General features: G+C 36.2%; 1 protein-coding gene across 6 annotated transcripts; it reads left to right on the forward strand.

Moving 5' to 3' along the window:
• Window positions 1-597: 597 nt before the first annotated feature.
• On the forward strand, window positions 598-22,666 carry ESD (esterase D). 6 transcript variants are annotated; one of them, XM_036831644.1, is made up of 10 exons: window positions 598-703; window positions 3,890-3,938; window positions 6,597-6,671; window positions 7,270-7,358; window positions 9,653-9,751; window positions 11,203-11,327; window positions 12,388-12,507; window positions 13,160-13,258; window positions 15,235-15,402; window positions 22,436-22,666. In XM_036831644.1, the coding sequence occupies exons 3-10, from the start codon at window positions 6,604-6,606 to the stop codon at window positions 22,514-22,516; spliced, it is 849 nt and encodes a 282-aa protein (XP_036687539.1). In that variant the 5' UTR covers window positions 598-703; window positions 3,890-3,938; window positions 6,597-6,603; the 3' UTR covers window positions 22,517-22,666. The 6 variants fall into 6 exon arrangements, with proteins under 6 accessions (XP_036687539.1, XP_036687543.1, XP_036687542.1 ...); XM_036831648.1 differs by lacking the exon at window positions 598-703 and adding an exon at window positions 1,036-1,059; XM_036831647.1 differs by lacking the exon at window positions 598-703 and adding an exon at window positions 1,473-1,497.
• The last annotated feature ends 1,099 nt before the right edge of the window (window positions 22,667-23,765 follow it).

The following is a 23,765-nucleotide window of genomic DNA, read 5'->3' on the forward strand; positions in this document are numbered from 1 at the left end:
TTTTTTTTCGGTAATCATGTTTAATTTTCTCAACAGGCAAAGTACACTCACAATTAATTTCGTTAAATCAAGCAACGGAAGCAAAAGGGCAAGCATTTGTTGTAAGTCAGCAACCAACAACTGTATTGCTCAATTCAACTAACATTGAGAGAAGGGAGAAAAGAGGACACTGGGGAAGCTTCTACTATGTTTCCAGCACAGGAGATTTTTAAATGGCTCCTATTTCACTCCAGCTACCAAGTAGGTGAACTGGAACGACTGGGGAGGCGGGGGGGAGGGGATTTGAAACTACGTCCTGGTTTCTAAATAACTTCAAAAGGCTACGTGGAAACATATTCCACGAATTAAGCGGGGCCAGAGCTCACGTTCATGCAAGGCTGGGCCTTATCCTGCGCCCGCTGGTAATAGTCTGGGCCAACGCGGCTGGCGGCTCCTTGACGTAGGACTCGCGTCAGGAAAAGGAGGAGCCGCCCACAAAGCGCTGCGGGGAAGTGAGAGGCGAGGGAGGGGGCGGGGACTGTGGGGGGCGGGGCCGATGAGGGGCGGGGCTGAGGAGAAGGGTCTCGGGAGTTAGGAGGGGGAGTGGGCGGGTCTAGGGGGGGCGGACCCTAGAGGGGCGGGGCCGAGACGGTGGCCCTGGCGGTCATGTTGAGGCCCCGCCTTTCCCTTGCGGCTGCTGCTCCTCTTCCCTACGCGGCCCGAGGTAAGACTAGGTCTGGATAGAGGCCCAGATGTCCTCGGCCCACCTGGGTCTCGTGCTGCCCCGGTGCCACGACGGGGCCCGGTCGGGGCGCACGCAGAGGCCTGCGGCGAGTCGCGTGGGTGCGATCGCGAAGAACGCGGCCCCGGGCCCAGAGCGCGACGAGCCGCGGCAGGAGGCCGAGGGAGGGGCGCTGAGCCGAGGACTTTGACCCGAGGCTCGGCGCCTCTTCCCGAATCCCTTTTCCTCACTGAGCTTCCAAGAATGTGTAACCCGGGGCGCTCGGGCGTGCGGTCTCTGAGGGCATCTGCCGGTTTTTCAAGTACCCCACTACGTTTGCGTAGCTGTTCCTGCGTCAGGTGGATGGGTACCTCGCTCGTGGAGGAAACAGACCCCAAAGCGTTCGCAGCCTCCACGGGCGCCTGGGTCGGGGCCGGGCACCTGGGGATCCCGCTTCTCCGCACACGCTCGCAAGCACTTTGGAAGGCTGATCGTATTTGTAAATGCGCTGTAAGTTGTGTAGGGGTCTGGAGGTCGTCCGTGACTGCGTCGTCAGGGCGATGGCATTTGCGCGGACCTTGGAGGGCATTCGAGGTTGCAGGAATAACAATAGCTAACATTTGTGTGCGTATCATGGCCAGCAGTGTTCGAAGTACGTGAATTAACTCAGTCCCGGGAACAACCCTATCAAACTGATCCTATTAATATCCTTACTTTACAGATGGGGAAATGAGGCATAGAAAGATGACGTAGTTTGCCCGAAGTCACTACCACTACCAAACAACTACCGTGTAATAGTACGTGGTAAAGCCAGAATTTGAACCTGGAGGACCCTGGCTCCACAACCTGCTCTAAAACCATTGTACCGTGGCACCCAGTAGAAACAACCGGGCTATTCTAGAATCATACATAATTGAGTTTGACTAAATTAAGATAACAGAAAACAAGGCCAGACAAATACTGTGGGACCATTGAAGACAGTTTTGAGAGCTAATTTAAGGTGCTTGGAGCTCATGGATGCTGTTTTTCCCCAGGGTGGATTAAAAATTCATCTGTGGGCAAGCCATGTGAATTTTTATGAAGGAAAAGCGATTATGCATAGTACACAGTTAATAATGTGACCAAAGTATATATGGAGTTCTGTTCATCCTTTTTGTCAGTTCATAGTTTCAATTTTGTGAAGTTTTAATGGCATCAAGCTTTTAAAAAAATCACATAATTACTGACACTATCTTCCATTTCAGTGACTTATTGGTTTTCAACTTCTGCCCTGACAGCAGAGTGGGATTAGTTCCGGACACCTGTAGCAGCATCCTGGAAGTGGGCAAGCATTTTTCATCTGCTAGTTAATGTGGGCAAGCTAACCACGTTTTAAAATTGACAATGTGCTTAACACTACTGAACTATACACTTAAAAATGGTTAAGGCAGTAAAGTTTATGTTATGTGTTTTTTATCACAATTTTTAAAATAAAATTAAAAATAAATTTAAATGACTGATAACTCCAAGTAGATCATGTTAGGCCTGAAGATGTGTCGTGTATAGGGATCCATTGAGCAGTAAGTTAAATGGATTAAAGCCCTAGGCTTCCATGCAGGATTGATTTTAGTGAGACATACAAGAAGGAAACAAAGTAGGAAGGAAAATTTAATTTCTTGCGTATAATTAGGATGGTGGCAGTGGGAATTCAGAGACGGGGTAACTTTAAGACATTTCAAATGTAGGTTGGGCAAGACAGGCATAGATGAAAAGAGAAGCAAAAAAGCAATAGAAACACTTGGTTTGAAGGTAGGAGACAGAAGCTTAACTTTAGATGCATTGAGTTTTACTAGCCTGTGGCACATCCTGTGAGAAGGTTCCAGCAAGAAATTTAAATTCTGGCACCAATGCCTGGGAACGATTGAATCAAGAGAGGCAGATTTACATTGTTTCAATGCAAAAACAGAGCAGAAACTTAGGGAATGGAATCCTGTTTTTTCACTGAGAAGAGGATTTGAACAAAGAAGTGACGGTCAGCGGTTCCATAATCGGGTGATGTTGGGAAGACCTGTGTAGGTCATTGAGAGCCAGTGGGGTGGGACACATTGCAGATGGAGAAATGGATCAAAGTCCATGAGAGAATGAGAACAAAAACCCAGGTAGAGATAGATAGAAAACTTTTGAGGCTCATGGGAAGAAGGAAAGAATGGGTGAAATACAAAGAACACAGACTTCTGGAGATAAATAACACTTAACTTCAATAAGTAAAGGGAAGAAAAGTAAGATTTGACAGTTTAGCCTTTTGGGGGAATGGATGCTTTGTGAATAAAGATGACTTTAATACTTTTTACCTCATTGGCTTTCTATGTACCATGCACTGAGAGAAACTTTGTTCTCTGAAGAATATTGATGTACATTTCATTGACTTTCTAGGAAGACTGGCACTGTGAAATTTTTTTTGCCTTTGTTTTTGGTTTTTCTTGGGGGAGGGTGTTTATTATTATTCTATTCCACTCTGTAACTTCATTTCTCTCCCAGAATCTGTTCTAGAACCGAAATGAAACGTGTCAGACAAATGACACATTTGGTGTCATTTGGTGCACACGACTACGTACATTTCTATTTGTTTGTTTATTTCTGTGTATCAGTAACTTCACCATCATTCATAAGCCCAGTCAGTTTTCTCACCAGTTCATCCGTTCTAGCCAGTCAGCCCAGTAGTCCTTAAACCCTCATCTCTTCCCTTCTTTATCCTCCCCGCATTACAAGTTTGACCTACAACTCTTAGTTGATGAGTCTAGGCTTCTTATCTTTCTCTACTTTTCTAGTCTCCACTCCTGTTTTCTTCACTCTGAGCAGTTGACTATATCTCGTACTTTCAAATTACAATCTAAAACTTTTTCTATTTATTTAAAAGAAAAAAAAAAAAAAACTGTCTTCATAGGACTCTTATTCCAGGAAAAGTTTTTAACCAAACACAAGGCCTTGTGGCAAAATAGGTGTTAAGGTACTTAGATTATGGGCCGAGGTAAAGCGTTGGTGCTGTTCCATCAGCTGCCCTTTTGACACTGCCATACCTAGAGTAGATAGTCATCTACCTCACAAGGGGAAAATGTCTCCGTTGAGAATGTGTAGTGTACTATACATGTCTGTATAACCTTTGTTGTGAAAAGTATGTCCCATTTATACACCATTTGATCTTTTTTTCAGGATCATCTACCCTTCGGTGCAGATAAAAACACAAGTAGCAATTGGACAGGTACATTAAAGTTTTATTTTTATGTATTACTTTGGAAGTTGAATGAAAAATCTAGTAACTTGGTTTAAAATATGCTATTTTTCACATAGAAAAACTTTAGTGAAAAATGTCATCACCTAGTATATCATTTCACATATCATAGTATATCATATCTAGTTCTTAGCTTATGTCTTATTTTTTATTGAGCCTAACGTTCTTAATTGACAATTGAAGATAGTTTCTAAAATGGGTAGTTAGGGGAAAAAAAAACTTTAAAAGCTTTGATTTTATTTTTATTAATTCATTCTACCAATTTAAAAAAACAGTATTTTAACTTTGTTTTCTCTGGCCCAATGGAAAGTGTTTGATTTTGAATTTTAATTACGAACATTCAAAGAGCAGAAGAAATAGACTAGTTACAGATTACCAAAATAGATGAATAACAAAGTATAAAAACAATAGAGGTAAAGAATAAGCTAATTTTTAAAACTTTAACATAATTGGTAGTTAGAAGTTAAAAATTTATTCATTAGTTCAACAAATAATTATTAGGTACCTCTCACGTACTAGATATATGCTCAGTGTACCATGTTTTGGGAAAGCAGACATAGTCCCTGCTAGAGCTAAAAAAATAGGATTTCCTTTAAGAATAATTCAGGTAACTTTTATTCCTTAACACTACTGTGTATATATTTTGTGTGTATATTTTGTGTGTGTATATTTCATGTGTATATATTTTAAAAGTATATATCTATCTCTGTTAATTCATTATTTAAGATAGTGTCATAAACAAGAATAGCTGAAGTTAATATTCAATAATTAATAACATTTTGTGGGCAGTTGTTTAAAAATTGGTCTTTTAAAGGTTAAAAGCATAAACCTGTGAATAGAAGGTAATGCTACCTCTGTGTATAATTGTAATACCCTAATGCTATAAAATTAGTGAATCTTTTCCGAAAAAAAAATTTTTTATGAGTATTTAAAAACCCTCTCAGGGGGCTTCTCTGGTGGCGCATTGGTTGAGAATCTGCCTGCCAGTGCAGGGGACACGGGTTCGAGCCCTGGCCTGGGAAGATCCCACATGCCACGGAGCGACTAAGCCCGTGAGCCACAATTGCTGAGCCTGCGCGTCTGGAGCCTGGGCTCCGCAGCAGGGGAGGCCGCGACAGTGAGAGGCCCGCGCACCGCGATGAAGAGTGGTCCCCACTTGCCGCAACTGGAGAAAGCCTTTGCACAGAAACGAAGACCCAACACAGCCATAAATAAATAAATAAATTAAAAAAAAAAAAAAAAAAAAAAAAACCCTCTCAGGAGGCAGGAAAGTATAGCAGGAGAGTAGGGGCTCTGATGTCAGACTTTCTGGTTCACATCCCAGGTTTCCAGTGCAAAGCTCAGTATTTGGATTTACTGAGGAGATTACTTAAGCGTAGGATTGAAACTAATCTTATTTAGAATTTTGCAAAGACGTTTCCAAAATAAGCTTTCTAAGATTATTGCTACATATCTTTTTAGAGTAACCTTAACACCACAACTGATCAGCGTACAGTAGAACATTCACTGAGAAGACCACCAGAGAGGTCATACCTGTTCCTGGTATCTGAGGATTTTTTATTTAGTGTGTATGATTTAGTGATTTGTAATAAGGAGAGGAAGGGAATCCTTCCTCGAGAGATACAAATCAGAATCAGTCTGGTTTCTCTTTGCTCAACAGGTATTTACCATAAAGATGGTGTTCCAGTTTTTTTGGTATTTATTATTAAAAATTAATAATGTATGGTATTTTAACATTTAAGTTTAAAATTATTTATGAACACTTTAAAGATGTGTTAGAGAGAAAAGAATTACCAGACTTCAAAATTTCCCCATGACAAACTGTACTTTTAATTCACTCAGCACAGGCTTTTGTTTTACTTGCTGGTTTGTTTTAAAAGGAGAAATGTTGATCTGAAAATTGTATATCACTTTCTGTGAAACACTCTCCTAGGATGAGTAATTTGATCTCGTTCAACATGTAGGAAAGTGCCTGTGACACTGTGTTCAGTAACTGTTACCTGTTATTATTATCAAAATCATTATTGTTACACCATTTTCCTCCCATTTTAATATCAACCGTAATGTCATACCATTGCCTCCTTTGTTACAGTTAACAGGTAAACTATTAACAATTTTTAATCTTCTAAGCTAAAGTTAATAACTTATTTATATTCTGCCTCTTTCTGAAAAGAATTTGGAAAAAAGCAAAAAGGAAAGGGACTTCCCTGGCAGTCCAGTGGTTAAGACTCTGTGCGTCCATTGCAGGGGGCATGGGTTTGATCCCTCGTCGGGGAACTAAGATCCCACGATCCCACATGCCACGCGGCACAGCCAAAAAAATAAATTAAATAAAAATAAAAAAGAATTTGGGGCAGTCCACAGTCATACAGACAAAGCTTGTTAATAAATTAGTAATGACATTCCAAAGTACTAAAGTTTCCTAAAGTGAGTACCAAGTGTAAGTGTATGTATCAAAATTAGTCACTTTCATAATATTATTTATGAGAGGAAATAAGCAGGTGAAAAAAATTCAGGGTGGCAGATAGTTGCATGTTTAGATAATTTATCCCAAAAACAGTTAGTTTTGTTTCAAATTTTTTAGGAACTGATTCTCTAGAAATTAATGAGATTAATCTTCACTAATAGGAGAAGAATGGCATTGAAACAGATTTCCAGCAACAAGTGCTTTGGGGGATTGCAGAAAGTTTTTGAACATGACAGGTAACTACTAAGAAGATACAATTTTAGATATCTCTAATTCTGCTTCCGGCTAGTTGATTCTTTAAATAAGCCCATGAAAGATCACTGTTGCATGAATTACTGGGTACCTGTAAAAAATACCTGTGATTTTTATCAGCTTTATCTTATCTAGTTTTGATATTGGTGATGGTAATAAACTCTTAGTGATAAAAAGCAAATTAAGGATGTGATGCATTGCAGTGCCCGTGAACAAACGTAGTTTAAGAGCTTTAGAATTCATTTTTTATAAAAGCTGATTTATTATCTCATATATCTCTTTAGAAACAATTTTTCTTTTAATAATTTTAGTGCTACATTGAGGATGTTACATTTATTCTTTTAATTCAGCCTGCTCAAAATGACGGTGTACCATGCACAGCCTAGGCTCAGTTTGGTTAATATCAATAGATCAGTATGCTAAATTGGCCTCATTCTTTCTTTAAGGGCTATGGTATATTCCTTAAATGTTGGTGGAATCACTTACTTTGGACATTAAATCACTTATTTTATGTTTCTGTCTTGACTGATGGGGGGGCAACTGATTTTTTTTTTTTTTTTTTTGTGACTGTTAAAATTACAGTGTTGAACTGAAATGCAAAATGAAATTTGCTATCTATTTACCACCAAAGGCAGAAACTGGAAAATGCCCTGCACTATATTGGCTGTCTGGTAAGTGTTACGCATTTGAGTTTTATAAAGGAGTTTCTTTTTCTTTTTAACTAGCTTATCTTATTCTTTAATCTTTACTTATTGGTGTGCTTTCTGAACCATTTATAAAAGACTTTAGGAGCCTGTCATAGTCTACTCTTACTTTATCCTGAGAATAATTTCAGACCTACTGAATTACATTTATTATACTTCTTTTTCAATTAGACCAAGTAATTCAGCAGAGACTATAAAGTTCTAGACTCAGTGACAAGAGCTTAGAAAAGTTGTTTACTTTGTACCTACTCAAGCGTTTCTTAGAGACTTTACCACTCAAATAGAACAGTATCAGGTAAAACCAGGACACCTGTGATATGCTAATTAGAAACCACAGCCAAGTAACTTCTTACAGTGTTCTCTGAAATATTTTAATTGGACTGACCTTCTCTGGCTACAATCTGGAACGTCACAAAATAATACTAATGCTTCTAAATCAGAGGTGAATGTTAAAGATTCTTGAATGGATTGCGAGAGAGTAATTTTGAACCTCTGTGCTAACTTTTCTTTCACAAGATGTTGGCACTTCATCTTTAGAAGCAGACATTATAAGAGACTCATAGAAACCAAATTATGTCATAGCGTTCTATTTTTGTTTCTTTAAAATTGCTTCTTATAACTTTGATTTAAATCCTCCCTTATGTATGTTTCCTCAAGGATATGCCCCAAATACCAGTCTTTAAAAATGAGAATATTTCATTTTAAAAGGTAAAAATTAAGTGCCTACCTAGTTATTTTTTTTAACATCTTTACTGGAGTATAATTGCTTTACAATGGTGTGTTAGTTTCTGCTGTATCACAAAGTGAACCAGCTATACATATACATATATCCCCATATCTCCTCCCTCTTGCGTCTCCCTCCCACCCTCCCTATCCCACCCCTCTAGTTGGTCACAAAGCACCGAGCTGATCTCCCTGTGCTATGTAGCTGCTTCCCACTAGCTATCTGTTTTATATTTGGTAGTGTATATATGTCAGTGCCACTCTCTCACTTCGTCCCAGCTTACCCTTCCCCCTCCCCGTGTCCTCAAGTCCATTCTCTATGTTTGCGTCTTTATTCCTGTCCTGCCCCTGGGTTCTTCAGAACCATTCTTTTTTTTTTTTTTAGATTCCATATATATGTGTTAGCATACGGTATTTGTTTTTCTCTTTCTGACATACTTCACTCTGTATGACAGACTCTAGGTCCATCCACCTCACTACAAATAACTCAATTTCGTTTCTTTTTATGACTGAGTAATATTCTGTTGTGTATATGTGCCACATCTTCTTTATCCATTCATCTGTTGATGGACACTTAGGTTGCTTCCATGTCCTGACTATTGTAAATAGTGCTGCAATGAACATTGTGGTACATGACTATGAATTATGGTTTTCTCTGGGTATATGCCCAGTAGTGGGATTGCTGGGTCGTATGGTAGTTCTATTTTTAGTTTTTTAAGGAACCTCCATACTGTGCCATAGTGGCTGTATCAATTTACATTCCCACAAACAGTGCAAGAGGGTTCCCTTTTCTCCACACCCTCTCCAGCATTTATTGTTTGTAGACTTTCTGATGTGCCTATCTAGTTTTAACTCAACAACTAATTTCTTTGATTGGAAAAAGCAAACCAATTTTGCTAGAAGAGCAGAGTATTGCCAAAAGCAACAACAAATTACATGTTTGTTTTAGAAACATAGTATTGTGTAGCTAAAGATGCTCTTAGAAATCATGTAACCTGTAGAATAGGAAACTATTCTATAGTACCAGGGAAATTATATATTACCCAGGATCACATAAAAGAGTGAACAAGTTTTCTGATTCATGGTCCAAAGCTGTATTCATTCTTTTCTCCTGTTCTTTTTACATTTTGTTTCTGGTGAGAGCTACTGCAGTCATATCTCTTGTTAAAAGAATAACACACCATTAGGGTTGTAATAACATTTGTTTTATGCACCATATTGCCATTCTACAGTTTGAATAATTCTAAATTCCCAAACACACCTGGTCCAAAGGATTTCAGTAATTGAAATTTTAGTGAGTGACTTTCAAAGGACAGCTATGGGAGCATTTAACCTAAGACAGTTCTTGGATTAATACTGTTACATATTTTATGAGAAGGGAAACTTTAGTGTCTTTTTCAGCATTATTTCTTAAAACAAACAAACAAAAAACTTTTTAATAAGTGAGCTTGTTTTCCTGTGTTATAAGAAGATTAAAGCTTATAAACCGTTCACAGGTCACAGCGTTATCATGAGATAACAATATTTTTGATCTTTAGGTTTAACTTGCACAGAACAAAATTTTATATCAAAATCTGGTTACCATCAAGCTGCCTCGGAACATGGCCTTGTCGTCATTGCTCCAGATACCAGCCCTCGTAAGTGTTCTTGTTCCAGAGGTCCTTTGTAAAAATATAAATCTTTAAGACTTAAGTTACAATACATACACAATTCATTTCATATTTTTGCTATTTATTAATCTTTCAAGCAACATCATGTCTCTAAAATACCATGCTGTAATTTTCCTCACTGAATTTTACTCATAACGTCACCCTTATGAGAGGGGACAGTTTTGCTATTCCCATTTTACAGATTAAGACACTAAGACACTTTAAAACAGAGACTGAGCAACTCAATTAATAATGTATCATATTGGCACTAGTGCCAAAATAACCTACAATGCATAGGAAATAATTATTTTTATTCCTTGGGTAAACTGCCTTGTCACGTGGTAATTATCTTTTCTCATTTCTGTTAGTCATCAAATAGTCGTACAGTTAAACAAGTATTAGTTTTAATGTAAACGATTATAATGTTTACATTAGAGAAATGAGAATATCAAATATTTGAGAATTCAATCCATCAGATAGTTGAAACTTGTTTTGGGACCCTATAAGGGTCAGGAAATGGAATTTAAATGGTAGCTAAAACTATCTGGAAGTTGAATGGCTGGCCTTGGAAGTAATGCATTTCCTTTCACAATCCATATTATGTAAAAGTAAGACGTGTCACAGGAAATGTAATAAAATGTTTAATTCAGAAGAGCATCAAAAATATAAAATGCCTTGGAATAAACTTTTAAAGTATGAAGATTTATTTTAAAAGAAAACGTAAAATTTCCTAACTGTTGTAAGTGGAAGAATGCCATGTTCCTGGATGGGTAGACTGACTATTATGAAGAGGTCATTTCCATCAAATTACGTATCACTATAATTTTATTCAAAATCCCAGTGGTTGGCTTTTTAACTGTATGCAAGGATATAAAATAAAACGTAATTAGTTAAAATAGAATATAAGAAAATCCCATTGGGGGGTGGGTAAATAGGGGAAACGTGATGGACTGATTCCAAAGTACATAAGGAGACATCTTCAGTTCAAAATAGTGAATTGAGCACAAGCATTTGTTCCCCTTCCCTTCTAAGATCACAGTGGTACAGAGAAGTAAAGAAGTGTTGGTAATGAGGAGGGTCATCAGAGAAGGAATCTTAACACATTTCTGAAAGATAAAAAGAGAGTATAAGCCCTTTGACAGGTAAAACAGAGTGAGGAAGGATATGTTCAGAATACACAGGGGGGAGCTTCGTCAGTGAAGAAAGCCAGTGAATACCCCAGCCTGGAGGGCCATTCCCTCTCTTGCCTCATTGGCTAGAACTAGTCACGTGACCCCACTCAAGGGGGCAAGGAAGTATGTGCCCCAAAACGCAGAGAGCCCACGATACTTGGTGAACAGCTCTACTGCAAGTGAAATCTCAGGTTCATTTTAAAGTGTGTTATTAAACATGGGCCATTACTACAGAGTAGATGAAACCACAAGATTTCTCCTTCATAGGTGGCTGCAATATTAAAGGAGAAGATGAGACCTGGGACTTTGGCACTGGTGCTGGATTTTATGTGGATGCTTCTGAAGATCCTTGGAAAACTAACTACAGAATGTACTCGTATGTAACGGAGGAGGTAATTTAATTTACAGTGTAATTATTAATTGATGGCTGCCAAAAGTTTGATTTTGGACACAAAGTCTTTCCAGTCCCGAGAATTTTAAACTAGGGTATGGTATTGATGAATCTATTTGGTACATATTTATTAATTATCTTAGTCAAAATTCTAACGTTTACAAGTACTATAGTCCTATTGTCTGCAATTTAAATGAACACTAAGTACAATTTTAAAGAGTTTAATAATTATATTGATACCTGTATACACTACCCAGGTTATACAAAGAAAATAGTATATGAAAAAACTGTATTTTCTGGCAGCTGGTTGGTTCATCCAGATATATTTCATAGTGATTAAAATCAAAAAGGATAAGTGGTAAAGCATTGCTTCTATTAATAACATTTGTGTGCAGTTTATGCATTTTTCTATGATTTTAATTGTTAATGTGCACATCATAGAAACTCAGAAACGATAATATAAAATTTTAATCACCCATAATTCTGTCACCCCAAACAACAACTATATTTTGGTATATTCCAGACTTTTTCTAATGACTAGTTTTCATATAATAGTAAAACATTTTTATCTTGTTCTTTTTTTAGTTGTATAAAGTAAATATTTTCTAATATTCTGATCTATTTGTAACATAATTTTAATAATTGTATAGTATTCTGTCATATGCCGTGATTTACTTTTTTCTAATGGAGGCTATTTATATATTTACATATATTTTTTTTACCATAATACGTATTACTGCATTGATTATCTTTGTTTATAATTTTTTACCCATAAGGACTTTTCCCTTAGAAGAGATTCCAGGAAGTGAAATTTCTAGATCAAAAGTTTACAACATTTTAAAGTTTCTTTCTGCATTATCTTCTTAAAGTTGCTTTCTAAGGAAGATGTAACATATATTCTCCAGTGATATATTAATGATCATTGTCTAGCTGACTTTCTTTTTTTAATCTTTACTAGTGTAAGACTGTGAATATGGAAGTATTGATTATTTTAGATGACTTTGAAAAAGTCTAAACTTATTTCTGTCATATCTCTTGTCCCACTATTAAATTCTCTCTAGCTTCCACAACTCATAAATACCAATTTTCCAGTGGATCCCAAAAGGATGTCTATTTTTGGCCACTCCATGGGAGGCCATGGAGCTCTGATTTGTGCTTTGAAGAATCCTGGAAAATACAAAGTAAGATTACCTAAGCTTCTAGTGACAAGATATTTCTCTTGAATAGTATAATATTAGGAACTTTCAAAGATTGAAATTAAGATACTGTTGTTTTAGTATTGGGACTAAACTTTTCTAGTGTTGGGAATTTCAAGGGGTTTGTGGGGCAAGAGTATTAAATTTGACCACACAATATATGCTACAGAATCAGAAGTATAGGAATTTTATCCCAGTGGTTTCTCACTGGCCTATGAGAGGTATTATAAAGCAATTTTCATTGCTTCTATTCAAACTATAGTTTTCTAGGCTTTTTTTCCCTAAAAGTTATTATTGATTAATGTTATTGTGACAGTATGTTATCATTTACTTTTACCGGGAATATTCTTGTAAAGTTGACTTTGATTTTTTAAGTGGAAAAAATGAGTAGAAACGCTGAACATAAACTTTCATTTGTGCCTTATTTAATGAAAATGTAGCTCTTTTAATAGAACACACAAAGGATGTGGTATCTTGGAGAGGCATATAATCTAAGCCCATAATATAGCAAAAGGAAAATTGTTCACAGGGATTTCCATGGCAAGTCAGAGTTTTTAAGCAAGTTGTAAATACCTGTTCATATTCAATTTAGCAAAATATAACTTGTTTTTAATTTTTTTTTCGTTTGTTTCTGAAGTCTGTGTCAGCATTTGCTCCAATCTGCAACCCAGTGCTCTGTCCTTGGGGCAAAAAAGCCTTTAGTGGATATTTGGGAACAGATCAAAGTAAATGGGAGGTAGGTACCGGATGGCAGTCTTCATACTCATTCTTAAGTTTTCAAATTTGTTAAAAAAGCTACACACTACAGACGTTACGTTCTTAACTTATTCAAGTTAAGGATCCAAAGCAAAAAATAATTAACTAAAGTGTATACATATAACAATAACAACAACAACAGAGAACAATTTTTCAATGCATTGAATTATGGCAGATAGTTCTGCGGCTACATTTTGTTTCTGCTAATGATTCATTTATATGTTTATTTTCTAAATTAACATTACAAAAAATACCCCATATTACTAAATTTAGACTTACCTCATATTAACTGTGTGCTTAATTGTATGATAAGAACCACGAGGCCTGGCTTTTCATTTCGTGTATCTGTTTCAAAGTCTAGCATCGCTCAGATTTGGATTTTAAATTCTAGACTTAAAAGCTCTTAAAAATAGATGTTGTGTATGTAATATACATTTATGAGAATATTTCCAACAGTAAGATTGCTTTTTCAAGCATAGGAGCAGATGCTTCTAAATGAAAATAAAAATGGTAAAAATGGCCCTTTTTTCCTGAGACTGATTTGTGCACTCTTGTGCAGAAATGGGCTATTTGAAAACTCCACCAAGAGTTTGAATATTTTGCAGATGAACTCATCATCATGTGCATGTTAGCAAGTAGAAAATCGAGTGGGAAAAAACCCTTTTTTGTCTTATTGCTGTTTATTCAAAGTCATTTACACATGGACCCCTATTTTATTTAAGATTGGTCATTGAAATTCTGACAAATTGGAAGGTTAATCTTTTAGTCATTAGAGTTTTGTTTTGCTTAGGCTTAGATTTTTATTATATTGGAAGAATGCTGAAAATTATTACTATTAGTTACTTCGGGGCCAATGCATCGACAATGCTTGTGCCTCAGTGTTTTGAGTCCTCACCATGTGCAGAGTTTGTGTGGGGTTTTGAGATCTTATGTCAAGAAGGTGATGACCCTTTCCCGTCCACAGGGGCCTTATGGTCTAATAGAAGTTTTGAGTAAAAGACCAACTGATTGGGAGAAGTAGGGGAGAGGTACCCTATAAAGGAATCTGTATCATTTTTCTCCAAATGGCAGTAGATTTTACTATTTTAATTATGCAGTGTTTAGGCTATCATTTAATTTACTCTTGGAATAAGGAGGCCATGCAGAATTATGAAATCGTGGAACTTAGAACTAATTGGACTTTATAGGTGTCCTTCCACTCTCTCCTTTTAAGATTAAAGAAAGCAAGTCTTAAAAAGCATGCTACTTTAGAAGGGGAAATCTTTTGGTTTTTGTGTGTCTTGATCAATGCATAGAAGTTGTCATTAGTGAATATACATGAATAATCAATATTTAAAGATGGATGTAAAATAGAAAATTGTAACTAGCGGCAGCTCCTCACATAATAAATTTCAGTTGTTAATATGATTCAGATTGTTCAAATCAAGTCTTCCTGAAAGTTCCTGGAGATAGTAGACATTTGGTGCCGTTCAGCCGATAGCAGAAGAGAGATTTATGTCTGGAGTTAGTCAAAAAGAAGGGACAAAAAATAGACTATTTATTTGAAATAGAGAATATTTGGAAATAGAAAAAGATAATGGAGTTAGAAGAAATAGTCAATTTGTAAAAGGATTTACAAAGAAAACAAATTAGTTTTCTTGGAGTTGAGAGGTGATTAAACCTTAAAGGTTTGGAAGAAAAAAAGCTATATACAATGAAGAATACTTGAGATATAGAATTCTTGCCATTGGTCTAGGACTGGTTGAAAGTAGAGAAGAAGCTGTAATTGAGGATAGAATTCTGAAGGCCTTGTAAATAAAAACCAGACAAGCCAACCTAAAAGCATATTTTCAATTTAATCAGTCTTAGAGCTGAAATGACTTTAAATTTCTATTCAGTTCTAGTATAGCGTATTCTGAAGAATATCTTTCTGGGCACTTTCAAATTTATTTTTCATTATTTCTCCCCTTTTTATAGGCTTATGATGCTACCCATCTTGTGAAGTCGTACCCAGATACTCAGCTGGATATACTGATTGATCAAGGAAAAGATGACCAGTTCCTTTCAGACGGACAGCTATTACCTGATAACTTCATAACTGCCTGTACAGAAAAGAAAATCCCTGTTGTTTTCAGATTACAAGAGGCAAGTACTGGGAAATCTTAGCTTGTTCTAAATTAACTATAAAAAAAACAAGATTCCATAGTACTTTCTTAATTTTATTTTAGAATTTGAAAAGCTACCTCTAGTAAGGTATTTTTTAATTATAATAAGACATTTAAAGTGAAAGCCTTCCTATTAAGTTAATGATATCTAAGACCAAATTCCATAGAAATAGGAAAGCTTTTGACAGTGAAAAGTATGTACAATTTTCTGTCCCACTGTAAAATCAGTAAATAACACGAATTTAACGCTTGAATAGTACTTAATTGTCAACATTATGGGGTATATCTTTCTTGACACATGCGGCTATTGTTGCAGTAAAATAAAAGGACAAGCTTCCACCTTCATTACTCTTCACTTTAGATACACATCTTAGCCTCAGAAGCTGTGTATTATTTGTCTTACACACACACACACACACACACACACACACACACACACACATGCACTTTATATTGTTTGAGTTAGATGCTATTCTATTTGTTGTGCTACTTGCTAGTTGTTTAAGAATAATTACTGAATTTCAATTGGTTCGCAAATTTTCCTTGACTAAAATACTTTTGACTATTCACTACTCACCTAACTCTATGCTAATACAGCTATAATTAAAGAAATTCTACCTTTATTTTTTTTTAATTATGTATTCATAAGCTTCAGAACATAATAAAAACAAAATTTTTATTTCAGGGTGAAAAGTGAACACTGAAAAGTATATATGGTTGTGATTTTTTAAAACATTTTTATTCATGTTTAAGGGTAATATGTCAGGCACATTGATCTAAAACCTATACTTATGATGATAAGTGTTCAAATAAATCTAGATCAATGTGTAATGTGGTATATTTCAGTTTACAAAAATGTTTTCACAGCATGAGCTCATTTTAGCCTTATATGACCAGATGAGAGACCATTCCTAGCCTATCCACCTGTTTGGGTTTTTTTTTCAACTTTTTTTATTGTGGTAAAATACCACAACACCACATAAAATTTACCACCTTAACTATTTTTAAGTGTACACTTCAGTGGTATTAAATACATTCATAATGTCATACAGCTGTCCCCACCATTCATCTCCACGATTCCTTTCGTCTTGTAAAATTGAAACTCTGTTCCCATTAAATACCAACTCCCCATGTCTCCCTGCCCCCAGCCCTTGGCAACCACCGTGTTACTTTCTGTCTCTCTTACTACTCTGAGGATCTCATACAAGTGGAATCATACAGTATTTGTCTTTTTGTGACAAGCTTATTTCACTTAGCATAGTCCTCTTAAGGTTCATCCGTGTATCATGCGCCAGAATTTCCTTCCTTTTTAAGGCTCTTCATTGTATGCATATACCAAATTTTGCTTATCCGTTCGTCTGTCAGTGGACCACTTAAGTTGCTTCCAAGTCTTAGCTATTATGAATAATGCTGCTGTAAACAATGGGTGTACAAATATCTCTCAGGATTCTGCTTTTAGTTCTTTTGGTTATATACCCGGAAGTGGGATTGCTGGGTCATATGGTAGTCCTATTCTTAGTTGTTTGAGGGACCTCCCTACCGTTCTCCAGAGCGGCTGCACCACTTTGCAGTCCCACCAGCAGTGCACAAGGGCTCCAATTTCTGCACCTCCTCCCCAACACGTCTTTTCTCTTTTTTCTTTCTTTTCTTTTCTTTTTCCTGGATAGTAGCCATCCCGGTGGCTGTGAGGTGGTAATGTGGTTTTGATTTAAATTTCCCTAATGATTACTGATGTTGAGCATCTTTCCGTGCTTATTGGCCATTTGTATATCTTTTGAGAAATGTCTATTCCAGTCCTTTGCCCATTTTTCCATTGGGTTGCTTTTTGTATTGAATGCTATTTGTATTGAGTTTTATGAGTTCTTTATGTATTCTGGATGCTAATCCCTTATCAGATAAATGATTTGCAGATATTTTTCTCCCATTTTGTGGGTTACCTTTTTACTCTGTTGATGTTGTATCTTGATGCACAAAATATTTTAATGTTCACGAAGTCCAATTTGACTATGTTTTATTTTGTTGCATGTCCCTTTGGTGTCGTATCCAAGAAACCACTGCCAAGTCCATTGTCATGAAGTGTTTGTTCTATGTTTTCTTCTAAGAGTTTTATAGTTAGTTTTATAGCTTTAGGACCTACCTTTAGTCTTTAATCCAATTTGAGTTAATTTTTGTATATGGTGTTAGGTAAGGATTCAACTTCATTTTTTTGCATGTGGATTCCAGCATCATTTGTTGAAAAAACTATCCTTTCACCATTGAATGGCTTAACACTCTTGTCAAAAATCATTTGACCGTGTATTCCAGGGTTTACTTATGGGCTCTCTATTCTATTCCATTGGTCTATATGTCTGTCTTTATACCAGTTACCACACTTTTTGATTACTGTAGCTTTGTAGAAAATGTTGAAATCTGGAAGCATGAGTTCTCAGGTTTTTTTCTTCTTTTTCCAAGATTGTTTTGGCTATTTGGGCTCCCTTGAGATTCCACATGAATTTTAGGATGGTTTTTTCTGTTGCTGCAAAAATTGCCTTTGGAATTTTGATAGGGATTGCATTGAATCTATAGATTGCTTTGGGTAGTCTTGACACCTTAACAGACCATGAACATGGGATGTGTTTCCATTTATTGTGTCTTCTTTAATTTCTTTCAGCAGTGATTTATTCATTGTACAAGTAGTTCATCTTCTTGGTTAATTCCTAAGTATTGTATTCGTTCTGATGCTATTGTAAATGAAGTTGTTTTCATAATTTTCTTTTCAGATGATTGTTCATTTTTAGAATATAGAAATGCAACTGATTTTTGTGTTTAACTTTTTATCCTGCTACTTTTGCTGAATTACTAGCTCTAACAGTTCAGGGTTTTCTACATACAAGATCATATTATTTATGGACAGAGATAATTTTACCTCTTCCTTTCCAATTTGGATGCCTTTATGTCTTTTTCTTGTGAATTGCTCTGGCTAGAACTGCCAGTACTATGTTGAATAGAAGTGATAAAAGTGGGCATCCTGTCTTATTCCTGATCTTAGAGGAAAAGCTTTCAGTATTTTACCATTAAGTATGACATTTGCTATGGGTTTTCATACATGACTCCTGGCCATCTGTTTTACAGATGAGGAGACAAGCTCAGAAAAGTAACCTACTTATCTAAGGTCACACAGCTAGTTTATGGTGGAACAGGCCTGGAAGCAAGGTAGTCTGATTGCAAATACTATCCTCCTGTTATCTGTCTAACCATTCCAAAGCAAGGCAAAGCAGTACTCCTGAGGAGCCAAGGGATGGAATTAGAGCTAACATAAGGGGAAGTTGTGCATAACCTGCTACTTGTCTAACTCATGCAGCAGATCTTAGCAATTTCCCTGATGTCTTTTTAATCTCCTTGATATTTTTAACATGGAAACAATACATATATCATGTGGGAAAATAAGTCCAAAACCAATACATTATGTATACCTTGTTTGTGGGTATCCATCATATAGAAATAGATTTTTTTAGATTAATTTGAACATTTATCATTAGAATTACATTTTAGATCAATAATCAACCTTATGAAATTTGATTATAAATATAATAGTATGTTTAACTATATTAACTATTGCTATAAGTGATGTAACAAAGCATGTTTTTTCCAAATGACGTTAACTTCTTGGCTCTAGTGGCGTTGTTGCCTCTTCTGCTCCCCTTGTGTCTATGCCAGGAAATTTCATTGTTACCACGAACAACCAAGTTTCAGCCTGCCAACAAAGACTGAAAAAACTCTAGAGTTTGTTATAAAATCAACAGAGTTAGAACACTGATGAAATTCTTGGGGGGAGAAAATAAATCAACTTATTTCTAAAATGACTATATCCCAAGCAACTGAAAAACATAGTTGTCTGTACTTAATGAAGAGTCAGTACAAAGCATTCAATTCCTTAAAAAAAAAAAAGTGAGAAAGTATTGAAATCATCAGTCACAATTTTTAGCTCAGGCACAATTTTCTGTTCACTTTCCTTCCAGCATGGACAGGTTAAAAGTGAACTACACAGTCTGAAGCAGATTATGTTTAGGTTTGTTGTAATTGAATGAGCAACTGAATGGACATACCTGGGCACTGGCTCCAGGGAAGCAGCTTTTCAGATTTTCCAGCCAACTTCTGTTGACTTCAGATTACCTCAGGTCTGAGGGCACTTGATTATAAGTACAGTTTATCTGTATTTCTTTATGAAATGGGAGCTGTGAAGGATTAAATAAGCTGAAAATAGTAGTGGGTAATATAAATAAGTGATCTAGGGAGGGAAAAAAAATTATTGCAATCATGTACATGGTTTACCCAACTTCATTCATTTTCCTCTTTTAATGGTGTTAAATGCTCACAATCTACATTTTTATCAACTGTCAAAAAAAATTGAGGGGGAAGTGTGGTCCATAGGGATATTTATTTGGTTTTTATTATACTTCATAATTTTTCTTTTTCTATTTTCACTTCAGTGAATCTAAATTGAAAATGCACAAGGTAGCAGAATTCTGATAGCTAATATACACAGATCAAGTCTTAGTCTGAAGAGGAAAGGCCTAGTATGTCTTATTATCAGTTACTGAAGTAATATAGTGAAGAAACATTTTCAGTTTCAGACCTGATGGAAACTTCCAGAAACCAACATTGAAGCAAGGCTATAGTACCTTCTCAAGTCTCAGGCCCTTTTTGAAGATTCAGAGGTTGTTTTGGCCTCTGTGCCTCCCTGTTAGAGAAGAGTATGAACGTGGCACAGAATTCTAGAAGTGCAGGGCTCTCTCACTCATCTGTATCCCCATGCTTAGCACAATTACCTGGCACATAAACTCTCAGGAGGTGCTTATTGAATAAACAAATGAGCAGCTTTCAGCCATCTTCTTCTTTGTACTCTGAAGAGACTTCATAACTCGGGAATTCATATCTGAGCTTTGCTAATTGGGTCTGGAAAATATGTAGGAAAATACTGCCTGTAAATATGTAGGAAAATACTAGCCGCTGAAGCACTGCTTCTTTTTTTGAGAATTGAGCAAAGAATAAAAGAATGAGTTCGTTTATTTTTATACTCTAAGAGAGTTGTGCTACCAAGGATTTTTCCATTTCAAGTGTGAGGTAGAAGAGGAAAGGAAGGCCCTTTCAAGTGTCACTAAATGAACGTAGTCACACAAGCCGCTTAACATACAAACCAATTCAAAGAATTTGATGAAAGGAGCTACCCCCATTTAATAAGATTGACCAGCAGAACTTGAAACTAATCAAGAATCACACAGTCAGCTCTAATTATATAAACGTCTTACATCTACCAGAATGGCAGTAATTCAAATGTATTCTCTCTTTATATTGACATTTTTAAAAATCTTTCTTTCTTGGTCCCTCATGATAGGCATTTTCTATTTTCTCGTGAAGGTAGACCTTCAGTTAAATATCATTATGGAAGGACATTTACTTTGTATTTTAGATAAAATACACTGTTATCTTGCAATACACCCCTGAGAGCTCAAAATTGTCACTTTGGTTTACTCTGGGACTTCTCTGATAAAATAATAATAATAATAATAATAACAATAATAATAGTGGCTACCCAGTATGTACCTGAAACTGCAACACACTGAACATACGTGCGACGAAACGTGAAAATACAGCATACGCAGTCGCGTTAGGATTTTTGTTAACAAGTGTTTCGAGGCATCGATTTCCTTGCATCTACACCTGTTTTCAATCAGATCCGTCTTCCATCTGTGAAAAATGGCAGGTACTTGGTACTATATTTCACAGGTTTTGTGGCCTGAAAATCATGGGCATATTTAACCGCTTAACAACTCAAGAATTCCATGGTGGAAAATGCTTTTCTTTAACTTTCTTTATGTAAGAAACTGTCCTTCAGCTCTGAATTTAACTAATTTAACTGGGACTGGTCTGATCTTTGAGAGATGTGAAACCAAATAATTCCAAGGCTCAGCCTTAATTTTGACAACATTCCTAACAGATTCACTTCCACAGTTTGGCCACTGAAAATAGAAGACAGATTGCTTTTAAGTTACTTTGATGATTTTAAACTAGAACTCTTAATTAACTGCTGTTCCCAAGATATGCACTGCATACCCCTGCCAAGTAAGAGGTAGAGAACATTTACTGATTCATCAAAACCTTAGGGACTTTACCTTGTTCCCTGAAACCCAGGTGATATTTTTATTAGGTTTTTTTGTTTCTTAAGTGCTTAGAAAAATTCCTTTTTCCTCCCATCAGAGACCATTTGCTCGATCTTAGACTTTCATCTTTCTCAGATTATTCTATTTTGTATTTTAATTGTGTTTTGGCAGGGTAAGGGCTGTCCCCAAAATTATCTGGTTTTTAACACTCTTTGATTCTTCCCACCCTATTTTTCTTTTCTTTTTCCTTTGAGAGCTACTTATTTTGTACTCAGAGGACACCCCGAGAAAGGATTGCTTCTCCATTTACCACTGATTACCTGCCAATGATTTTATTTGACCAGATAGAAATCTGTTTCAACTCAACTACTTGGCACATTTTCTCTCTGCTTCATGGTAGTTTTCAAAAGTTTACTGACTTTTTACCCAGTTTGATTTATTGCTGAGGGATGTCAGAGTGTAATGAATTATTCCTTTTTCCTCAAAGATACGATATGCTTTTACCGTGCAGGAGGTCGAATTCTTAACGTGATTTATGATGGCTGTGTTTAACTTCCCAGTGATAGGGCATTTGGGCGTTCTTCATGTTCTTTCTCTGTATTGTTTATGTGTGCTTATTTTGTATCTTAACATTCCCTTATTGATGGTGGTGCATTGCTTTTGTGAGTTGAAACTTTTTTCAACTACTCTTTTTTCAGTGAAAATGTTGAAGTACAAGTGTAATAAGCTTTACTTTGATTATAAACCTTCCACATGTTGTGATAGTTTGATTATTTACAAGCAAATTAAGTGACATGCAAGATATATTTAATGTCCCTAATATCGATTTTTCTGAATAGTAGATAAATGTCTTATCTCTATTTTGTCTTCTAGGGTTATGATCATAGCTACTACTTCATTGCAACCTTTATTACCGATCACATCAGACATCATGCAAAATACCTGAATGCTTGAAAAACTTCCGATAAGAGAATCTCTTCAGGATGATAAAATTGTAATAAACAGACTGGCAAGGAAAAAAGATTTTAAAACATTGGATTTTGTAGTGCTAAAAATGCTTCATTCTGTAGTTGAATCACCCTCTGAATAAATATATCAAACCTGCTTCTGATTTAAAAAGTTACTTTACCATTGTTCACATGGGAAATATTTAATACTTCACAGTTTTTTCGAGGTAATTTGGAAATCATTGTTGTGTTGACCTCAGGACACAGAATTTGAATATAATCCCATTGAAATCATGAAATGCTAACTCTGGAACAGAGAGTTTAAAGGTAGTTTAGCCTAAACTCCTCACCTTTCCAGACTTTAAGCCCCTGAAGGCGTGGACTGTCTTCTTCCTGTTCATTGTTACACACCTAGTGTCTAGCAACTGCTTGGCTTCTAGTAGTCATTGAATTGAATAACTATTTGTTAGTTGTTGAATAAGCAAGTAGGGTCAGAAAGGTTAAATGAATTCCCCATCATTACACAGTTATTTGTGGGAGAACTAAGATTAGAAGTCATACTTCCGGAGCCCAATCAATGATATTTCTTTTCTTATCTGTTGAGTCAAATAGATTTGTGGACATTGGTTTATGGACCTCTCTCAAGAGACAGGAATTAAATACTAGATTCAATCTGAAATTAGATAAGGAAACTTGTTTCATATGTTACTGTAGAAGATATTTTCCTTTAGTTATGTGCAGAAATTTAGCTTGATGAGCTCGCCAGGAACTTGTAAATACCAAAGTGTGTTCCTTTAAGAACTTAAATGGACACTCCCGATGACCAGGGATGGAACCTGGGACCTCAGCAGTGAAAGCACCGTGTCCTAATCACTGGACCGCCAGGGAAGTCCCCTGGTTGTTTTAAAAGAAATATATTTTTCTGTTAAAGAGCACAAAAGTTATACATTTTAAACATTCAATAAGAATGTGTATTACATGGTAATTGAGGAAGACATCAGGTTCTTAAAGTTATAAGTACTATGTAAATGTGAATTAGACAATACTAAAATTTTTTAATTCGTACTATTTAAATTATCAGTAGTCAAAGGACTGCCCTGGTGGTCCAGTGGTTAAGACTCCACGCTCCCAATACAGGGGAGCCGGGTTCCATCCCTGGTCAGGGAACTAGAGCCCACGTGCCACAACTAAAAGATCCCACACGTGGCAATGAAGATCCCGCATGCTGCAACTAAGGCCAAATAAATAAATATTAA

This window comes from Balaenoptera musculus, chromosome 18 (assembly GCF_009873245.2).
Source record: "Balaenoptera musculus isolate JJ_BM4_2016_0621 chromosome 18, mBalMus1.pri.v3, whole genome shotgun sequence".
Lineage (NCBI taxonomy): Eukaryota > Metazoa > Chordata > Mammalia > Artiodactyla > Balaenopteridae > Balaenoptera > Balaenoptera musculus.

What these genes read in the sequence shown, in the direction of transcription:
- ESD (XM_036831644.1), top strand. Translation starts at nt 6,604, where the DNA reads ATGGCATTGAAACAGATTTCCAGCAACAAGTGCTTTGGGGGATTGCAG. An exon ending in TGCACTATATTGGCTGTCTG is followed by an intron (nt 7,359 to 9,652) that starts GTAAGTGTTACG and finishes TTTGATCTTTAG; the next exon opens with GTTTAACTTGCACAGAACAA. An exon ending in ACTCGTATGTAACGGAGGAG is followed by an intron (nt 11,328 to 12,387) that starts GTAATTTAATTT and finishes AATTCTCTCTAG; the next exon opens with CTTCCACAACTCATAAATAC.